This window comes from Salmo salar, chromosome ssa03, assembly GCF_905237065.1.
Source record: "Salmo salar chromosome ssa03, Ssal_v3.1, whole genome shotgun sequence".
NCBI lineage: Eukaryota > Metazoa > Chordata > Actinopteri > Salmoniformes > Salmonidae > Salmo > Salmo salar.
The window spans coordinates 83,257,354-83,279,828 of record NC_059444.1 but is presented as its reverse complement, the minus strand read 5'-3'; the positions used below and the strand labels follow the sequence as shown (position 1 = coordinate 83,279,828).

Genomic DNA, 22,475 nt, shown 5'->3' with positions numbered 1-22,475 from the left:
GCCTTTTATACAGGTAACAAACTGAGATTAGGAGCACTCCCTTTAAGAGTGTGCTCCTAATCTCAGCTCGTTACCTGTATAAAAGACACCTGGGAGCCAGAAATCTTTCTGATTTAGAGGGGGTCAAATACTTATTTCCCTCATTAAAATGCAAATCAATTTATAACATTTTTGACGTGCGTTTATCTGGATTTTTTGTTGTTGTTATTCTGCCTCTCACTGTTCAAATAAACCTACCATTAAAATTATAGACTGATCATTTCTTTATCAGTGGGCAAACGTACAAAATCAGCAGGGGATCAAATACTTTTTTCCCCCACTGTACATGTTGCATTTATATTTTTGTTCAGTGTAGTATCCCTTTTAACAAAGATATTTACATATATTTCAGGATGTTGTGTATCACTGGAAATAATCAGAATTCATGTAAACATTATAGTTTTGAAAACATAACTGGTCCATTAAAATGTGGTGTCTTGGCACAAAACTTACCCCAATTATGGGGTAAGTTGGGCTGCGGGACAGGGTAAGTTAAGCTGCCTACACATTTCTGTACTGAATGAAATATTACCACTACCTTTTTATAACCATGTCTATCTTTATTTTCCAAACACAATTCAATACAATCACTATTGTTTTTTTGTCTTTTAATAACTTTAAGCTTCTTTTAACACAGGTTTAACACCTAACAAACTTTTAAAAACATTTTTTTAAATATGCCCTGTTACCTCGTATCCCAGCGATTATGACTTGTATTATGCCTGGGAAGAAAACACTTCCATTTCTCAACTTGCCTTTGGCTCACCTTACCCCATGGCCATTGGCTCAACTTACCCCAAGGCAAACATTTTGACTATATTATCCCACACAGCTACAAGGGTGCACTTTAATGCTAGTTTTAGGACGTCATATTGAAGCTCATAGAGACCCCAACTGATGTATAGAACAATCTTTAAAGTATATACTTTGGTTTAGATACAAGCATCATGAAACCTCTAAAACGATACATTAATTTTACTTGGTGAAAATTCTAACTTGTTTACCATTTTTCCATGTGGTTTCTTCCTTCACAGACTCAATGAAATGATGACCTCTTCCTAAATATTTGGTCAAATTATTCATTGTGTGTATGGTTTCCTAGAAACAAAGCTGGCTCAATTTACCCCACTCTCCCCTACTGTGTTGTAATTTGAATGTAATATCCTATGCATGTTAGTGCAGTAAAAACAGATTTACAACAGTCAGAATGACGACCTCCTGAATGTTTAGAATGTAATTAGGCATAATGATAGATTGTTTTTGAAAAAATTTGAAATAATTATTCCTACTTTTCTTTCTCTTTGTTTAGAATAGTGATCTATCTAAGCGTAGAGTTTTCCAGTGATAATGTCCAGTCTTTGTCACGGGATAAGTTTGTGTTCCAGCTCGTTTCCTCTGGAGTGTGGTAGTGTGAGAGGTCTTGTGTCCTAGTCACGACCAGACCTGTGTGTGTGTCACTGTCCAGTGGGGTGTATGTGTATCCCTTTGTGTTGGTGTATCCAGAGGGCTGTGGTGGATACAGAATTCAATTGAACACAGTACATTGTATCTGTATGGTGGTGGAGAGCTGCTGGGTGGACATTGAGAAACTCTCCACTCTGATCTCTCTCCATCGCCTGGACCCATCGCCAGGGTCAGGGACCACCATTGTCCCTTAAGCGTCAGAGATAGGATAAGAGGAGATGAGATGATAGGGGAGGGAGGGAAAAAGGACGGATGAGGGTGTTGTTTGTGTAAAGTGCTGCTCTCATGGCTGCTCTCAGCTCAGTTCAGGACAAAAGGGTTTGAGGGTTGGAGAGGGAGTTGATGTGTCACTGAGCTGAGCTCTCAGAGGGAAAGGTTATCTAGTAGTGGATCTAGCTATCAGTTACTGCCATGCAGGAAACAGGCGATTCCTGGGCCCGTATTGCCAAAGCCTCTCCGAGTAGGGCTGATCTAGGATCAGGTTCCCTCTGTACATGCAATCTCATTCATTTGTGATCTAAAATGCCAAACGGATTCTATATAAGCACTTCTATCTGAGACTTTGTGAAAACAGATGGATGGACGAAATGGATAGCTGGACGGACACTGATAGACAAGGAGAGTGCTATTGATTTGGATTGATTTTTGATTAGACATCTCACAATATTATGGGTCACTTAAAGACAGCGACGGACAGAGAGGGAGACACACACACAACCAGTATGGATTGTGTGTCACGACTTCTACCGAAGTCGATGCCCCTCCTTGTTCGGTTGGTGCTCGGCAGGTCGACGTCACCGGTCTTCTAGCTGGCCATCATTGATCCATTTTTCATTTTCCATTGGTTTTGTCTTGTCTTCCTACACACCTGGTTTCAATCCCATTAATTACATGTTGTGTATTTAACCCTATGTTTCCCCTCATGGCCTTGTCAGACATTGTTTGTTGTTATGTGCTCGTGTATTTGTATTGGTGCGCGACGGGTTATTTTACCCATGTTATTTTATTTATGTACATTGGTTTTTGGAGTTTTATATATACTGCTCAAAAAAATAAAGGGAACACTTAAACAACACAATGTAACTCCAAGTCAATCACACTTCTGTGAAATCAAACTGTCCACTTAGGAAGCAACACTGATTGACAATAAATTTCACATGCTGTTGTGCAAATGGAATAGACAACAGGTGGAAATTATAGGCAATTAGCAAGACACCCCCAATAAAGGAGTGGTTCTGCAGGTGGTGACCACAGACCACTTCTCAGTTCCTATGCTTCCTGGCTGATGTTTTGGTCACTTTTGAATGCTGGCGGTGCTTTCACTCTAGTGGTAGCATGAGACGGAGTCTACAACCCACACAAGTGGCTCAGGTAGTGCAGCTCATCCAGGATGGCACATCAATGCGAGCTGTGGCAAGAAGGTTTGCTGTGTTTGTCAGCGTAGTGTCCAGAGCATGGAGGCGCTACCAGGAGACAGGCCAGTACATCAGGAGACGTGGAGGAGGCCGTAGGAGGGCAACAACCCAGCAGCAGGACCGCTACCTCCGCCTTTGTGCAAGGAGGAGCAGGGGGAGCACTGCCAGAGCCCTGCAAAATGACCTCCAGCAGGCCACAAATGTGCATGTGTCTGCTCACACGGTTAGAAACAGACTCCATGAGGGTGGTATGAGGGCCCGACGTCCACAGGTGGGGGTTGTGCTTACAGCCCAACACCGTGCAGGACGTTTGGCATTTGCCAGAGAACACCAAGATTGGCAAATTCTCTTCACAGATGATAGCAGGTTCACACTGAGCACATGTGACAGACGTGACAGTCTGGAGATGCCGTGGAGAACGTTCTGCTGCCTGCAACATCCTCCAGCATGACCGGTTTGGCGGTGGGTCAGTCGTGGTGTGGGGTGGCATTTCTTTGGGGGGCCGCACAGCCCTCCATGTGCTCGCCAGAGGTAGCCTGACTGCCATTAGGTACCGAGATGAGATCCTCAGACCCCTTGTGAGACCATATGCTGGTGCGGTTGGCCCTGGGTTCCTCCTAATGCAAGACAATGCTAGACCTCATGTGGCTGGAGTGCGTCAGCAGTTCCTGCAAGAGGACGGCATTGATGCTATGGACTGGCCCGCCTGTTCCCCAGACCTGAATCCAATTGAGCACATCTGGGACATCATGTCTCGCTCCATCCACCAACGTCACGTTGCACCACAGAATGTCCAGGAGTTGGTGGATGCTTTAGTCCAGGTCTGGGAGGAGATCCCTCAGGAGACCATCCGCCACCTCATCAGGAGCATGCCCAGGCATTGTAGGGAGGTCATACAGGCACATGGAGGCCACACACACTACTGAGCCTCATTTTGACTTGTTTAAGGACATTACATCAAAGTTGGATCAGCCTGTAGTGTGTTTTTTTCCACTTTAATTTTGAGTGTGACTCCAAATCCAGACCTCCATGGGTTGATAAATTGGATTTCCATTGATTATTTTTGTGTGATTTTGTTGTCAGCACATTCAACTATGTAAAGAAAAAAGTATTTAATAAGATTATTTCATTCATTCAGATCTAGGATGTGTTATTTTAGTTTTCCCTTTATTTTTTTGAGCAGTGTATATTAAACTACTCCAGTTACACCAAGTTGGTTTCTCCTGCGCCTGACTTCCCTGCCACCTACACACACGACAATTGACATTGTGACACCTAGCCACATAGAGGTCTCATAATATTGTCCCCAGTGGTGTAGTATAGTAGACAACATGGCTTAACTGTACAGCTGCTTCCTCTCCAAATTGCCCTGTTGAACTGGCCAATGTATCCCCAGCAGTCAGAACAGTTGAACTGGCCAATGTATCCCCAGCAGTCAGAACAGTTGAACTGGCCAATGTATCTGTCAGACCACTAGAGGGGTTTTCCTAATGGACCCTGTCAGACCACTAGAGGGGTTTTCCTATAGGACCCTGTCAGACCACTAGAGGGGTTTTCCTATAGTACCCTGTCAGACCACTAGAGGGGTTTTCCTATAGGACCCTGTCAGACCACTAGAGGGGTTTTCCTATAGGACCCTGTCAGACCACTAGAGGGGTTTTCCTATAGGACCCTGTCAGACCACTAGAGGGGTTTTCCTATAGGACCCTGTCAGACCACTAGAGGGGTTTTCCTATAGGACCCTGTCAGACCACTAGAGGGGTTTCCCTATAGAACCCTGTCAGACCACTAGAGGGGTTTTCCTATAGAACCCTGTCAGACCACTAGAGGGGTTTTCCTATAGGACCCTGTCAGACCACTAGAGGGGATCAATGGTGAATTAGGTGACATAAACCAGTGACTGGAATGCTATTGATTCGTTAAATCACTTTGTGTATTGTATAGTAAACCACTAAGTTACTCTACAGATGAATTGAAAATGTATTGTTCAAAGTATTGCCCTCTTTTAAACAAGACATACAAAGCTGGTAACAATTTCAATTTTATCCTCCATAAAAGGCAGAACAAATATGGTTAAACTCAAATTTACTGATTGATAAAAAAAATACATCTTTATGGATAAAAAAAGGTATTATATTAATTAATTACCTTATGAATAGGAATGTGGAAGAGGGAAGAGGGAAAAGGCTAGTGGAAGAGGTAAAAGGCTAGTGGAAGAGGGAAAAGGCTAGTGGAAGAGGGAAAAGGCTAGTGGAAGATGGAAGAGGCTAGTGGAAGAGGGAAAAGGCTAGTGGAAGAGGGAAAAGGCTAGTGGAAGAGGGAAAAGGCTAGTGGAAGAGGGAAAAGGCTAGTGGAAGAGGGAAAAGGCTAGTGGAAGAGGGAAAAGGCTAGTGGAAGAGGGACGAGGCAAGTGGAAGAGGGAAAAGGCTAGTGGAAGAGGGAAGAGGCTAGTGGAAGAGGGAAGAGGCTTGGGTGATTGGGTCTCAATGTAGGCAGCAGCCTCTCTGAGTTAGTGATTGCTGTTTAGCAGTCAGATGGCCTTGAGATAGAAGCTGTTTTTCAGTCTCTCGGTCCCAGCTTTGATGCACCTGTACTGGCCTTGCCTTCTGGACGGTAGCGGTGTGAACAGGCAGTGACTCGGGTGGTTGATGTCCTTGATGATCTTTTTGGCCTTCCTGTGACATCGGGTGCTGTAGGTGTTGAGGGTCAGCGAAGTGGAGATGTTGTTTCCTACCTTCACCACCTGGGGGCAGCCCGTCAGAAAGTCCAGCACCCAATTGCACAGGGTGGGGTTGAGACCCAGGGCCTCCAGCTTGATGATGAGCTTGGAGGGTACTATGGTGTTGAATGCTGAGCTGTAGTCAATGAACAGCATTCTTACATGGATATTCCTTTTGTCCAGATGGGATAGAGCAGTGTGCAGTGGGATGGCGATTGCGTCGTATGTGGACCTGTTGGGGCGGTATGCAAACTGAAGTGGGTCTAGGGTGGCCGGTAAGGTGGAGGTGATATGATCCTTGACTTGTCTCAAAGCACTTCATGATGACAGAAGTGAGTGCTCCGGGGCGGTAGTCATGTAGTTCAGTTATCTTTGCCTTCTTGGGTACAGGAACAATGGTAGAAATAATACATAAACAAACAAAATACTGCATAGTTTCCTAAGAACTCGAAGCGAGGCGACCATCTCTGTCGGCGCCATACTCACTTCAATGGCTGTGCGAAGTTTCTGGATATTGGTGTCGATCCAGAGCATCCCAAACATGCTCAATGGGTGATATGTCTGGTGAGTATGCAGGCCATGGAAGAACTGGGACATTTTCAGCTTCCAGGAATTGTGTACAGATCCTTGCGACATGGGATGGGGCATTATCATGCTGAAACGTGAGGTGATGGCGGCGGATGCTTAGCTGCGGGAAGATGTTTGGGGGTGGGGGTGCTGCAATTTTTTTGCTGACGGGGGTGGGATTTAAAACAAATTGACGGGGGGGCCGCCTATGGCGGCAGATTAAAGCTAAACTGAACAAGACGCACCTCCAACAACACATAAAACCTCATATAATTCTGCCCAAAAACAATGACAGTTTGTCTCAATCAGTGGCATATGGGCTTTTTAGGTGAGCGCTGATGCCACCCTGTGATAAGTAGTTCCCACTTAGTCAAAATATTTTGCTTGTCCATTCTCCAAGGTGCTGTTGGAGAGATGCATCGCTGCCAAGTTCCACCAGCTTTCCATCACAAAAATCATCTAACAAATCATGTAGCAGATATTGTATATGATAGAAAGAGTATGTGGCCTTTTGTGTAGCCTGCAGGCTGGATATAAAATGTATGACAATGTAATGAGACAGACACTTTTCACATCATGCTGGTCAAATAGCCTAACCTAAATGGTGCCCAATCAAATAAAGTAAAATGGACAATATGGATAATCAGGATACTCACAACTGCTTTCCAGGAGTTTCACCCCGTGGGCTAAATTGCATTGATCAGTGGTTTCAAGTTTGTATCAGTCCATTTTTGACGAGCTGATCATAGCAAAGCCTAAAGTACTGAATTTCCCGCTGTGTAAACACATTGCAAATAGGCTCAGGAATACTCCTGATAAAGTTAGGTAGATTAGGCTTAGTCATAGAAATCAAGACTAATAAAGCAAATGCAACAGCCTGTTTTACAGTGGGCCTAACACATGGATGGGCACACATAAAATTCCATTGCAGTTGGACAGGGTAGGTTACACCTCGGTAAGCACAAACCGACGTGGACGTCTTTTGGGCGTCTTTTTTTGGTCCTGTCTGGACCAGCAGTCTTTTTGGTGCCATCCAGAACGGCCTCGATTTCCACGTTTACAGACGTTGGTTTTTGGTCCGGTCTGGACTAGTCTTGATTTGGCCCAAACATAGACGTTTATGTTTGGTTCAGATTCGGTATGGTCCGGACTGGCCTTGATTTCGTGCAGACATAGACGTCTATAAATGACGTCTTTTCAACTTTAATTCAGAAATGAAAATTAACCTGATTTCAACGTCCAGAAAATTCATATTTTCAACATCCAGAAAATTCATATTTTCAATGCCCTGAAAATACATATTTTCAACGTTCAGAAAATACATATTTTGTCTATTCCGGACATTGAAATCAGGTTAATATTTGGTTCTGGATGAAAGTTGAAAATACATATTCTTAAAGTCCAGAAAATACATATTTTCAACGTTCAGAACCGAAAATTAACCTGATTTGCAGTCAGTTCAAGACCCTGGTGAGGACGACGAGCATGAGCTGAGATGAGCTTCCCTGAAACAGAAATTATTAGGTTGTGCAAACCCATAGTTTCATTAGCTGTCCGGGTGGCTGGTCTCAGGTGAAGTAGCCGGATGTAAAGGTCCTGGGCTGGTGTGAGTGTGAGAGAAATAAAGTGTGAGGTTAATCTGTCCAATGGGGCGGACTCTTACTGAAATTAAAGTATGTGTTGCCACGGATACTAATAGGCCTGACAAACTATGTCCCTTTATGTTGCTCTCTTTATGTTGGTCTAATGATTAGCCAGGGCTATGCATTCGTTTTCCCTTTGTTTTTCTGACTGGTAGACAGGCAGGCTGCAGAAAAGGGGCAGGTTTGTGCAACAGATTGTAGTGCTTTGAATGTCCTCTTACTTATCATTTTCCTGCCTGGCATTTCTCTCTCTGTCTCTCTCTCTCTCTCCATCGCTCTCTCTGTGTCTCTCTCTCTGTATGTCTCTCTCTCTGTGTCCCCAGCGTTGGTCGTTTTTCCTTTGAAAAGAGGGTGTAAAGAGGGATAGAAGGACAGTGTGAAAAGGAAATGAAGGTGAATAAAAATCTACCTTGGCTGATGACTCATAGAAATAGAATAGAACTCTATTTACATACTCTGAGTGAACAAAACTTTAGGAACACCTTCCTAATATTGTGTTGCACCCATTTTTCCCCTCAGAACAGTCTCAATTCGTCGGGGCATAGACTCTACAAGGGTGTCGAAAGCATTCCACAGGGATGCTGGCCACAGGAGGTTGGTGGCACTTTAATTGGGGAGGACGGGCTCATAATAACGGCTGGAGGGAATACGTGGAATGGTATCAAACACATGATGCCATTCCATTCGCTCCGTTCCAACCATTATTATGAGCCAGCCTCCACTGATGCGGCCCCATGTTGACTCCAATGTTGGCTGGAAGTCCTTTGGGTGGTGGACCATTCTTGATACACACGGGAAACTGTTGAGCGTGAAAAACCCAGCAGCGTTGCAGTTCTTGACACTCAAACCGGTACGCCTGGCACCTACTACCATACCCCATTTAAAGGCACTTAAGTCTTTTGTCTTGCCCATTCACCCTCAATGGCACACATACCCAATCCATGTCTTAATTGCCTCAAGGATTAAAAATAAATGTTTGACCTGTCTCTTCCCCTTCATCTACATTGATTTGAAGTAGATTTAACAGGTGACATCAATAAGAAGTAATATGTAATTGAAAGAGCAGGTGTTCCTAATGTTTTATACACTGTGTATGTCTCTATGGTGTCACTTCTGATATCTGGCACACTTTCATGCAAATGTAGCTCACAGTCCCATCACACACCTTTAGTTGTAATGCTCCCTCTGGATCTGTGTGGGATAGTACACACCTGCAGCTGCTCTGTAGTCTGGCCTTGTACTTTTGTATAAAGGGACAGCCAGATATAGACCCCTCTCTCTCTCTCTCCCTCTACCTTTCTCTCTCTCTCTACCCACCTCTCTCTTTTCCCTTACCCTATTTCTCTCCGTCTCTACCTTCCCCTTTTCTGTTAATTCTCTCTGTCTTTTATCCTCTATTTGTATTTGTTGCTATATGAACTATACATCACATTTTTATTCTGTTTCATACTCTACTCTCGCCCTTTCTGTCTACATCGTTCAGTCACACTCTTTGATTATCTCTCTCTTTCTACCGTTCTCTTTCCATTTTTTTCTCTCTCTCCTCCCCGCTCTCTCTCTCTCTTTCTCGCTCTTCATCTCTCTCCCCCTCTCACTCTATCTTCCCCTCTCTCTCTCTCCCTCTCGCTCTCTCTCGCTTCCCCTCTCTCTCTCTCTCTCTCTCTCTCTCTTCCCCTCTCTCTCACTCTTCCCCTCTCGCTCTCTGTTCTTTCTCAAGCTTCCATCATATCTCACTTCTCTGTTAAAGTATAACAATACGGGGCACCTAACCCACTCACAGGGTTGGTTAACTCTTGATGTCCCTCGTGTCTCTACCAACCAATCAGCCTTTAGTTTTAATGCCCCTCCCCCCCATGTTTTGAATAATTTAAAAATCAAATTAAATCTTGAACTATTTGTGCCAATGGGGCAGTTTAGAACACTGATGAGGGATGAATTCACTGAGTGTTTTGGTTGATCTTGGTGGGTTATTAGTGTTTTGGTTGATCTTGGTGGGTTATTAGTGTTTTGGTTGATTGTGGTGGGTTATTAGGGTTTTGGTTGATTGTGGTAGGTTATTAGTGTTGTTGAGATGTGGTGGGTTATTAGTGTTGTTGAGATGTGGTGGGTTATTAGGGTTTTGGTTGATTGTGGTAGGTTATTAGTGTTGTTGAGATGTGGTGGGTTATTAGTGTTGTTGAGATGTGGTGGGTTATTAGTGTTTTGGTTGATCTTGGTGGGTTATTAGTGTTTTGGTTGATCTTGGTGGGTTATTAGTGTTGTTGAAATATGGTGGGTTATTAGTGTTGTCGTTGAGTTGTTGTTGGTCATTAGTGTGGTTGATTGTGGTGGGTTATTAGTGTTGTGGAGATGTGGTGGGTTATTAGTGTTGTGGAAATGTGGTGGGTTATTAGTGTTGTGGAGATGTGGTGGGTTATTAGTGTTGTGGAAATGTGCTGGGTTATTAGTGTTGTGGAGATGTGCTGGGTTATTAGTGTTGTGGAGATGTGGTGGGTTATCAGTGTTGTTGAAATGTGGTGGGCTATTAGTGTTGAGATGTGGCGGGCTATTAGTGTTGTTGAAATGTGGCGGGTTATTAGTGTTGTAGTTGATTGTGGCGGGTTGTTAGTGTTTTGGTTGATTGTGGCGGGTTATTAGTGTTGTGGTTGATTGTAGCGGGTTATTAGTGTTTTGATTGATCTTGGTGGGTTATTAGTGTTTTGGTTGATTGTGGTGGGTTATTAGTGTTTTGGTTGATTGTGGTGGGTTATTAGTGTTGCGATGTGTTGGGTTATTAGTGTTGTGGTTGATTGTGGTGGGTTATTAGTGGTGTGGTTAATTGTGGTGGGTTATTAGTGTTGCGATGTGGTGGGTTATTAGTGTTGTGGTTGATTGTGGTGGGTTATTAGTGTTTTGGTTGATTGTGGTGGGTTATTAGTGTTTTGGTTGATTGTGGTGGGTTATTAGTGTTGCGATGTGTTGGGTTATTAGTGGTGTGGTTGATTGTGGTGGGTTATTAGTGTTGCGATGTGTTGGGTTATTAGTGGTGTGGTTGATTGTGGTGGGTTATTAGTGTTGCGATGTGGTGGGTTATTAGTGTTGTGGTTGATTGTGGTGGGTTATTAGTGTTGCGATGTGGTGGGTTATTAGTGTTGTGGTTGATTGTGGTGGGTTATTAGTGTTGCGATGTGTTGGGTTATTAGTGGTGTGGTTGATTGTGGTGGGTTATTAGTGTTGCGATGTGTTGGGTTATTAGTGGTGTGGTTGATTGTGGTGGGTTATTAGTGTTGCGATGTGGTGGGTTATTAGTGGTGTGGTTGATTGTGGTGGGTTATTAGTGTTGCGATGTGGTGGGTTATTAGTGGTGTGGTTGATTGTGGTGGGTTATTAGTGTTGTTGCGATGTGGTGTCTGTATTTCCTGTATCCAGTAGTTTCTTTTTGCTGTTGTATTGATTTATCCTGTTGTGAGTTGTTTGTTCTCAAGGCACCATTGTGAATGAGATCCTGGTCTCAATTGGGCTCCCCTGAATAAATATATAATGTAAAAAAAAAAAAGTTTTTGCTCTTTCTCGCTCTCTCTCTCTGGTCATTTCAGCAAGCCATGACACCGTACAATGCAGATTGTTCTGAAATTGTTTCTGTAGTTAGAAACAGAAAACATTCCTTATTTTAGTTTGGTTAGAAATCCACAACATCCTGTCTACTGGAGAGTATTGGGTTTGCCTGGTTCGGATGTTTTTGTTTGTTTGGAATCGGTGGATCCCATCCTGACTCACTGTCTGGTTCCCATCAGCCTCCTCGAAGTACGTCTCTAAATACATAGCAGAGCATTGGGATCATTTCACTGGTCTGTTGCCACAGTTCAAAGGCAGGATTTGCAGAGATTGATTTTCTCCAGATGGATATAGCTGCCCTGGGTCATGTCATTCTGCCCTGCTTTAAACCCATCATTATGCCCTGGTTTAAACCCATCATTATGCCCTGGTTTAAACCCATCATCCTTCCCTGGTTTAAACCCATCATCCTGCCCTGGTTTAAACCCATCATCCTGCCCTGGTTTAAACCCATCATCCTGCCCTGGTTTAAACCCATCATCATGCCCTGGTTTAAACCCATCATCATGCCCTGGTTTAAACCCATCATTATGCCCTGGTTTAAACCCATCATCATTGTCACAAAATCCTTCGTGCTGTTGAAAGGAGGACCAAGGCGCAGCGGGAATATGGATACTCATATTTTTTTTTTTTTAAAAGGAGTAAAGCATCCACTGAAAAAAAACCAATAAACACAACAGGGACAGTCTTACAGGCATACAAAACGCAGTGCAAGAACAACCACCCACAAACCCCAGTGACAAACAACTCCTACATATATGACTCCCAATCAGGAACAACGATTCCCAGCTGTTCCTGATCAGGAGTCACAAGACACACAAGACTGCCACGTCCTGACCCCCAAACTACTACAACAGCTCCATCTGCTGGTCAGGACGTGACAATCATGCCCTGGTTTAAACCCATCATCATGCCCTGGTTTAAACCCATCATCATGCCTTGGTTTAAACCCATCATTATGCCCTGGTTTAAACCCATCATTATGCCCTGGTTTAAACCCATCATCATGCCCTGGTTTAAACCCATCATCATGCCCTGGTTTAAACCCATCATTATGCCCTGGTTTAAACCCATCATCATGCCCTGGTTTAAACCCATCATCATACCCTGGTTTAAACCCATCATCATGCCCTGGTTTAAACGCATCATCATGCCCTGGTTTAAACCCATCATCATGCAGGCTTTTCCCATGGTAGTTGTGCTTGTTATGAGAGCAGTCTGATAGTCTTGTTATCCATATTAGATAATGTTTCACCTCCTTCTCTTGTCCGGGTCTGACTGGTGAACAACAGAGCGAGGAGGAGAGAATAGAGGAGTTATTGACCCAACAATCTTACAGCTCAAGGAGACAAAGCGGAAGTTGATGAGTCAATGTGTCTGTTGGATATGATTAGCAAAGTAATGAAATCAGCCACACTGCTACGTGTTTCAAAGTATCTCTCTCTGGCGCGCACACAACCCTGCCCCCACCTCATCTACCTCCTCTCCTGCCTCCTCCTCCTGCCATGTCTCCTCTTCCTGCCATCTCTCCTCTCCCCTCCTCTCCTGTGTCCTTCTCCTGCCATCTCTCCTCTCTCCTCCTGCCATTTCTCCTCCTCCTGCCATCTCTCCTCTCCCCTCCTCTCCTGTGTGCTTCTCCTGCCATCTCTCCTCTCTCCTCCTGCCATGTCTCCTCCTCCTGCCATCTCTCCTCTCCCTTCCTCTCCTGTGTCCTTCTCCTGCCACCTCTCCCCTCCTCTCTTGTGTCCTTCTCCTGCCGTTTTTCCTCTCTTCTCCTGCTGTCTCTCTTGTCTCCTCCTGCCGTCTCTCCTCTCCCCTCCGCTCCTCTCTGCTCCTGCCGTCTCTCCCCTCCTCTCCGGTCTCCTGCCATCTCTCCTCTCCTGTCTCCTTCTCCTCCCATCTCTCCCCTCTCCTGTTCCTCCTGCCTTCTCTCCTCTCCCCTTCTCACCTGTCTGCTTCTTTTGCATCAGTGGTGCAGGGAATTACTTATTTGTTTCTCTCTGTTTACTTGCCGCTGGCAGCTTCATCTTTGAGCCTTGTATTCTGAGGAACCTTTGTATCGATCCAAGTTCCTTCTCTCTTACAATCTATCTCATTGTAGTACTCCTCATTGTAGTACTCCCACACACCCACACACTCACACATACACAATGGCACCCTATTCCCTATGTAGTGCACTACTTTTCACCAGGGCCCATAGGGACGCAGCCAGGGACTGTCTAAAGCACTCAGGATGGATGGGGCTCAAGGCTGGGGTTTCACTGACAGCTGAATGATGTGGTTAAGTACAGGGCCACCGGCAGGTACCTGAGCCAATGACATTACCACTAGCCTGTGTCGTTGTCAGATCTCTGTGTGGAGAAAGAGACATCGAGTGACTAGAGGGCTGCTCACATAGATTTTTAACTCAGGACATGTACATGACTGTAAGCAGACATAGTACATGCGCATACACACACACAAAAAAGACGCATCACAATTTGTATACTTTTATTTATTTGTATTTATATAAAATGGACAATAACCTACTCTTATCAAACTTACTATACTTACCAATTTGCTATCCTATCTTGCTACTACTTCTACTAAATAAATCAGAGATTCACAGGAAGCCCATCTCTGAAGCCAACTCCAACATCCCTGGAATGGCTTCCAGCTTCTCCATCAGTAAAAAGGTTGCCAGAGCTCACACACTGCTCGTATAACTCAGTCCTCACTCTCAACTAGGGCTGTTAGGGTGACCGTATTACCTCCACACCGGCGGTCACGAGTCATGACGGTACTCAAATTCCACGTGACCGTTTAGTCATGGTTATTAGGCTTCTCCAAGCTCTGATGCTGCTGATGGTCATTAGTAGTCTACCAAACTTACTAACTGCCTGGTACTCAGCACTCTATTGTCCCTCTAATCACTCTGACATCAATGCAAATGTGTTCAAAAAATCTATTCAAACACTTCATGAGATCCCATAAACTCATGCTGCGCAACATTTCTATAGGCTATGCAATTGCGTGAGAAAACAGTGATGGCCTCTATTAAAAAGATGAGCATCCCATCAGCTTTTATTAGTCTAGGCATACTATATTTATTTCTCAACTTTCCTAATATTAAGCACATTGCTACGCTTTACAACAGGAGTATAGCCTACCTGGCTGGCATGAAAATGAACCACAGGAAAAGCGTCCTGCATTCGCTATTTAAGTGCATAGATGACATGTATTTTCGAGACAGGTGCATGATAATGGTCCATTCTAAATCAAAACAAATTTCACACATAATATTTAGTATATGTAAAGACAAGATTCAATCAAGAATAGTCTGATGGGTGACAATATTAGCCTATCACTTGTGAATGATATATTATCACTTGTGTGAATGGTTCCCAGATTGAGTGCAGTAAGGCAAAAAACAACATGCCTTTTTTTGCTACTTTTTCAAATCATAGTCGCATGTCTCATGTAGCCTAGCCCATAGGCCTATATGTTCATGTAAAATCAGTTTTATTGAACACATCACGCAAATGCACTAATTACCCAGATATTTGTGATATGCAATCTGATTCTGTACTTTATTGTAGAATTATAAAACATACATGCACACACAGAGACGTGCGCGCTCACACCGACTCTCTCTCTCTCTCTCACACACACACACACACACACACACACACACACACACACACACACACACACACACCATTTTCTATTTCACCCTTTGAACAAATGAAAGCCATTTTGAGTGATACTTAATTAAAATGTAAATGTTGCCGCCCAGTGAGAAAAAGCAGTTTCTCATTATAGAGAATAGATAGGCTATTAGGATGAACCTTCGGTGCTGCACTTATATCCTGTGTGTCTCATCAAAACCACTGACTGAGGTGGCCTGAAGCCAGAGAGGAGAGGGAGAGACACAGACATGGAGAGAGCAGAAACGAGGAAGCAAGGAGGATGTGGTGTGTGTGTGTGTGTGTGTGTGTGTGTGTGTGTGTGTGTGTGTGTGTGGGGGTGGGGGGGGTGGAAAGATTTCCTTGAGGTACAGGCTGTTCATTTCCCTTTCAAATTGGTGGTGTGTTTAATAGCCTGATACACACACCTCACTAATACATTGTTTGTTAGACTACTCTGCCCATAGTGGGTGAAAACGTGCGTTGGTGTTGACGTTTCACTTCCTTATGTTACACAATACATTTTACCAAGACAAATGGGACTCTTCATGTTCTGAATAGTTCAGTGGGGTCTTTCTCCAACATATCATTAACATTATATCCAATAATTTGGATTTCGTAACCTAATACATCCCATAATAAGCACCGGGTTCTGTCGCTCTGAGCGGTGCAGCGTTGTCACCAACATTTTTCAGGATTTTACATTTAGTGGCCATCATCTTCCAAGTTGTTTCCGCTGGTTGCCAAATTAGCATGATACAAGCTGAATTCAATATAAAAGGATTTGGAGGAAAAAAGAGAAGTCTTCGAAAAAGAAACTTCACAGTAACATGAACAGCATATATTAAAATATGAAAATACTACACTGTACAAAAATATAAACTCAATATGCAACAATTTCAAAGATTTTACTGAGTTATAGTTCATAAGGAAATCAGTCAATTGAAATACATTATTTAGGCCATAATCTATGGATTTCACATGACTGGGAATACAGATATGCATCTGTTGGTCACAGACACCTTAAAAAAAAGGTAGGTGCGTGGATCAGATAACCAGTCAGTATCAGGTGTGACCACCATTTGCCTCATGCAGCGCGACACATCTCCTTCGCATAGAGTTGATCAGGCAGTTGATTGTGGCCTATGGAATGTTATCCCACTCCTCTTCAATGGCTGTGCGAAGTTTCTGGATATTGGTGGGAACTGGAACACGCTGTCGTACACGTCCATCCAGAGCATCCCAAACAGGCTCAATGGGGGACATGTCTGGGTCATTTTTGTGTACAGATCCTTGTGACATGGGACTGTGCATTATCGTGCTGAAACATCAGGTTATGGTGGTGGATGAATGGCATGAAAATGGGCCTCAGGATATCTTCATGGTATCTCTGTGCATTCAAATTGCAGAAATGCAATTGTGTTCGTTGTCTGTAGCTTATGCAACACATATCATAACCCCACCGCCACCATGGGGCACTCTGTTCACAACGTTGACATCAGCAAACTAGGATTCATGAAGAGCACACTTTCCAGCATGCCAGTGGCCATCGGAGGTGAGCATTTGTCCACTGAAGTCGGTTACGATGCTGAACTGCAGTTAGGTTAAGACTGGACGGACAACGAGCACGCATAGAAGCTTCCCTAAGACGATTTCTGACAATTTTTGCAGAAATTCTAAAGTTGTGCAATCCCACAGTTTCATCAGCTGTCCAGGTGGCTGGTCTCAAATGATCCCGCAGGTGAAGAAGGTGGATGTGGAGGTTCTGGGCTGGTGTGGTTACCCGTGGTCTGCGGTTGTGATGCCGGTTGGATGTACTGCAAAATTCTCTACAACAACGTTGGAGGCGGCTTATCATAGAGAAATGAACATTCAATTCTCTGGCAACAGCTCTGGTGGACATTCCTGCAGTCAGCATGTCAATTGCACACTCCCTAAAAACTTGAGACATCTGCGGTATGTAAATTGGAGTGGGTCTAGGGTATCTGGGATAATGGTGTTAATGTGAGCCATTACCAGCTTTTCAAAGCACTTCATGGCTACGGACGTGAGTGCTACGGGTTGGTAGTCATTTAGGCAGGTTACCTTAGTGTTCTTGGACACAGGGACTAGGGTGGTCTGCTTGAAGCATGTTGGTATTACAGACTCAATCAGGGACATGTTGAAAATGTCAGTGAAGACACCTGCCAGTTGGTCAGCACATGCCCGGAGCACAAGTCCTGGTAATCCGTCTGGCCCAGCGGCCTTGTGAATGTTGACCTGTTTAAAAGTCTTACTCATGTCGGCTGTGGAGACCGTGATCACACAGTCGTCCAGAACAGCTGATGCTCTCATGCATGCCTCAGTGTTGCTTGCCTCGAAGCGAACATAGAAGTGATTTAGCTCGTCTGGTAGGCTCATGTCACTGGGCAGCTCGCGACTGTGCTTCCTTTTGTAGTCTGTAATAGTTTTCAGGCCCTGCCACATCCGACGAGCGTTGGAGCCGGTGTGGTACGATTCAATCTTAGTCCTGTATTGGCGCTTTGCCTGTTTGATGGTTCGTCGGAGGGCATAGCAGGATTTCTTATAAGCTTCCGGGCTAGAGTCCCGCACCTTGAAAGTGGCCACTCTACCCTTTAGCTCAGTGCGGATGTTACCTGTAATCCATGGCTTCTGGTTGGGGTATGTACGTACAGTCACTGTGGGGATGACGTCCTTGATGCACTTATTGATAAAGCCAGTGACTGATGTGGTGTACTCCTCCATGCCATCGGAAGAATCCCTGAACATATTCCAGTCTATGCTAGCAAAACAGTCCTGTAGCTTAGCATCTGCTTCATCTGACCACTTTTTTTATTGATCTAGTCACTGGTGTTTCCTGCTTTAATTTTTGCTTGTAAGCAGGAATCAGGAAAATAGAATTATGGTCAGATTTGCCAAATGGAGGGCGAGGGAGAGCTTTGTATGCGTCTCTGTGTGTGGAGTAAAGGTGATCTAGAATTTTTTTTCCTCTGGTTGCGCATTTAACGTGCTGATAAAAATGAGGAAAATCTTGAGACTTCCTTAGATTTCGTGCACCAGCTGTTGTTCATAAATATACACAGACCGCCTCCCCTTGTCCTACCGGAGTGTGCTGTTCTATCTAGCCGGTGCAGCGTATATCCCGCCAGCTGAAAGTTTTCCATTTCGTCATTCAGCCACGATTCGGTGAAACATAAGATATTACAGTTTTGATGTCACGTTGGTAGGATATTCGTGATCGTACCTCGTCTAATTTATAGTCCAATGATTGTACATTGGCAAGTAATATTGATGGTAAGGGCAGATTTCCCAATCGCTGTCGGCGGATCCTTACGGGCCACCCCAACCCTGTGTCCTCTATACCTGCGTCTCTTTCTCTTGCCAATGACGGGGATGTTGGCCTTGTCATGTGTTACATGTACATCCTGTGCATCCTGTGCGTCCTGCTTGTTGAAGAAAAAATCTTTGTCTAATCCGAGGTGAGTGATCGCTGTCCTGATATCCAGAAGCTATTTTTTGCCGTAAGATACGGTGGCAGAAACATTATGTACGAAATAAGTTACAAATAACGTGAAAAAAAACACATAATAGCACAATTGGTTAGGCACCCGTAAAATGGCTGCCATTTCTTCCAGCGCCATCTTTCACATAATCATTAACAGGGATGTAAACAAATGTGTACACAATTTGAAAGAAATCAGCTTTTTGTGAGTATGGAAAACTTTTGGGATATTTTATTTCAGCTCAAGAAACATGGGACCAACGCTTTACATGTTGCGTTTATATTTTTGTTCAGTGTATATGTCATGTCTCAAAATCGATATCTATCTCACCTTTATATAGAAAGAGTGGGAGGCCCCGGTGCACAGCTGAACAAGAAGACAAGTACATTAGAGTGTCTAGTTTGAGAAACAGACGCCTCAGAAGTCCTCAACTGGCAGCTTCATTAAATAGTACCCACAAAACACCAGTCTCAACGTCAACAGTGAAGAGGCGACTCCGGGATGCTGGCCTTCTAGGCAGAGTTGCAAAGAAAAAGCCATATCTCAGACTGGCCAATAAAAATAAAATATTAAGATGGGCAAAAGAACACAGACACTGGACAGAGGAACTCTGCCTAGAAGGCCAGCATCCCGGAGTCGCCTCTTTACTGTTGATGTTGAGACAGGTGTTTTGCGAGTACTATTTAATGAAGCTGCCAGTTGTGGACTTGTGAGGCGTCTGTTTCTCAAACTAGACACTCTAATGTATTTGTCCTCTTGCTATGTTGTGCACCGGGACCTCCCACTCTTTCTATACTGGTTAGAGCCAGTTTGCGCTGTTCTGTGAAGGGACTGGTACACAGCATTGTACGAGATTCTTCAGTTTCTTGGCAATTTCTCGCATGGAATAGCCTTCATTTCTCAGAACAAGAATAGACTGACGAGTTTCAGAAGTAAGTTCTTTGTTTCTGGCCATTTTGAGCCTGTAATTGAACCCACAAATGCTGATGTTCCAGATACTCAACTAGTCTAAAGAAGGCCAGTTTTATGGCTTCTTTAAATTGAACAACAGTTTTCAGCTGTGCTAACATAATTGCAAAAGGCTTATCTAATGCTCATTTAGCCTTTTAAAATGATCAACTTGGATTAGCTAACATAACGTGCCATTTGAACACAGGAGTGATGGTTGCTGATAATGGGCCTCTGTACGCCTATATAGATGTTCCATAAAAAATCTGACATTTCCAGCTACAATAGTCATTTACAACATTAACAAAGTCTACACTGTATTTCTGATCAATTTGATGTTATTTTAATGGACCAAAAAATTGTTTTTCTTTCAAAAACAAGGACATTTCTAAGTGACCCCAAACTTTTGAACAGTAGTGTACATATTTTTGACATAGAATTTTACATAGTGGTTATTGCTCTAGATGAAAAGCTGTTTCAGGTATTTGAAAAATTACATTTCGCTTACCACCCCCCCAGCCATCCTCACTTACTTTGTGCCCCCTCAGGTTTTGGGGTGCATGACGCCCTTGGTGGCCAGTTTCTGCTCTACTTGCTTGCACAACTCAGAGGAAGAGCACAACACATACTAACAGCAGCTGCCAAACAGCCTACCCAACTGTTCTGAGGCGTCAGGATCGTTCTAAAGCACACACATGCATACATTCTCTTCACATAAAAGGCACTTTTCTTCTACCTTTTGCCGCATGTGTGTTGATAAGAGTCTCTGTCACTGACATCTATCTCTGTGTTCTGTCTCCTTCAGGATTGAAGACCTACCTGATCTCAGGGAGGAAGGTGGAGCCGTGCCACTGTAGCTGTTCCCAGCTGGGCCTGGTTGGCCTGGAGCCTGGGGGGGACACCCACTGTCCCACACCCCGTGCCCACACCCCAGATGGACCCCCCAGAGCCCCCTCAGCCTGCGGCCTACCCCAGGGAGAGGCTCCCGACAGGGCCATGGTGAGGACATGGTATTCTGCAGGGTAAAGGGGAGATGGGGGTCATGTGTGTGCTCATTCCCCTCTTTGGTGTTTTTCTACTGTGTAACTTGGATAGACATATTCTTTGGATGTAATAACATACTGTACTTCGACTTCATTTAGAAAATGGTCATAGTGTAACAAATGTTCAGCTCAGTAGACATGTCTTCAGAACATAATTGTAGGGCCCTGTGTTTGAGTATGGAGTTGGACCATTTGACCTAAAAAGTGAATCAAAGTTTAAATTAAGGTTAAAACCCAAGCATGTTACATAATTGCATAAAACACAGGGCCCTAACTTAACAAGATATCTACAGTTGAAGTCGGAAGTTTACATACACCTTATACGTTTAAACTCAGTTTTTCACAATTTCTGACATTTAATCCTAGTAAAAATTCCCTGTCTTAGGTCAGTTAGGATCACCACTTTATTTTAAGAATGTGAAATGTACGAATAATAGTAGAGATAAGGATTTATTTCTGCTTTTATTTCTTTCATCACATTCCCAGTGGGTCAGAAGTTTACATACACTCAATTAGTATTTGGTAGCATTGCCTTTAAATTGTTTAACTTGTGTCAAACGTTTCGGGTAGCCTTCCACAAGCTTCCCACAATAAGTTGGGTGAATTTTGGCCCATTCCTCCTGACAGAGCTGGTGTAACTGAGTCAGGTTTGTAGGCCTCCTTGCTCGCACACACTTTTTCAGTTCTGCCCACAAATTTTCTATGGGATTGAGGTCAGGGCTTTGTGATGGCCACTCCAATACCTTGACTTTGTTGTCCTTAAGCCATTTTGCCACAACTTTGGAGGTATGCTTGGGGTCATTGTCCATTTGGAAGACCCATTTGCGACCAAGCTTTAACTTCCTGACTGATGTCTTGAGATGTTGCTTCAATATATCCACATAATTTTCCATCCTCATGATGCCATCTATTTTGTGAAGTGCACAAGTCCCTCCTGCAGCAAAGCACCCCCACATGATGCAAGCCTCCCCCTTTTTCCTCCAAACATAACGATGGTCATTATGGCCAAACAGTTATATTTTTGTTTCATCAGACCAGAGGACATTTCTCCAAAAAGTACGATCTTCGTCCCCATGTGCAGTTGTAAACCGTAGTCTGGCTTTTTTATGGCGGTTTTGGAGCAGTGTCTTCTTCCTTGCTGAGCGGCCTTTCAGGTTATGTCGATATAGGACTCGTTTTACTGTGGATATAGATACTTTTGTACCTGTTTTCTTCAGCATCTTCACAAGGTCCTTTGCTGTTGTTCTGGGATTGATTTGCACTTCTACGCACCAAAGTACATTCATCTCTAGGAGACAGAACACGTCTCTTTCCTGAGCGGTATTACATTTACATTTTAGTCATTTTAGCAGACGCTCTTATCCGGAGCGACTTACAGTAGTGAATGCATACATTTCATACATTTTTTTCCCGTACTGGTCCCCCGTGGGAATCAAACCCATAACCCTGGCGTTGCAAACACCATGCTCTACCAACTGAGCCACACGGGACCACGGTATGACGGCTGCGTGGTCCCATGGTGTTTATACTTGTGTACTATTGTTTGTGCAGATGAATGTGGTACCTTCAGACATTTGGAAATTGCTCCCAAGGATGAATCAGACTTGTGGAGGTCTACCATTTTTTTATGAGTTCTTGGCTGATTTATTTTGATTTTCCCATGATGTCAAGCAAAGAGTCACTGAGTTTGAAGATAGGCCTTGAAATACATCCACAGGTACACCTCCAATTGACTCAAATGATGTCAATTAGCCTATCAGAAGCTTCTAAAGCCAGGACATCATTTTCTGGAATTTTCCAAGCTGTTTAAAGGCACAGTCAACTTTTTGTATGTGAACTTCTGACCCACTGGAATTGTGATACAGTGAATTATAA

General features: G+C 43.8%; 1 protein-coding gene across 2 annotated transcripts in view; it reads left to right on the top strand.

The window, feature by feature from the left end:
- Positions 1–22,475, top strand: part of LOC106601890 (adenylate cyclase type 9) — a 63,203-nt gene that overhangs the window by 26,080 nt on the left and 14,648 nt on the right. For both annotated transcript variants that reach the window (XM_045715638.1, XM_045715639.1), the window contains one exon: positions 20,363–20,556. In XM_045715638.1, coding sequence (XP_045571594.1) covers positions 20,363–20,556 — 194 coding nt within the window. The remainder of the gene's footprint in view (positions 1–20,362; positions 20,557–22,475) is intronic.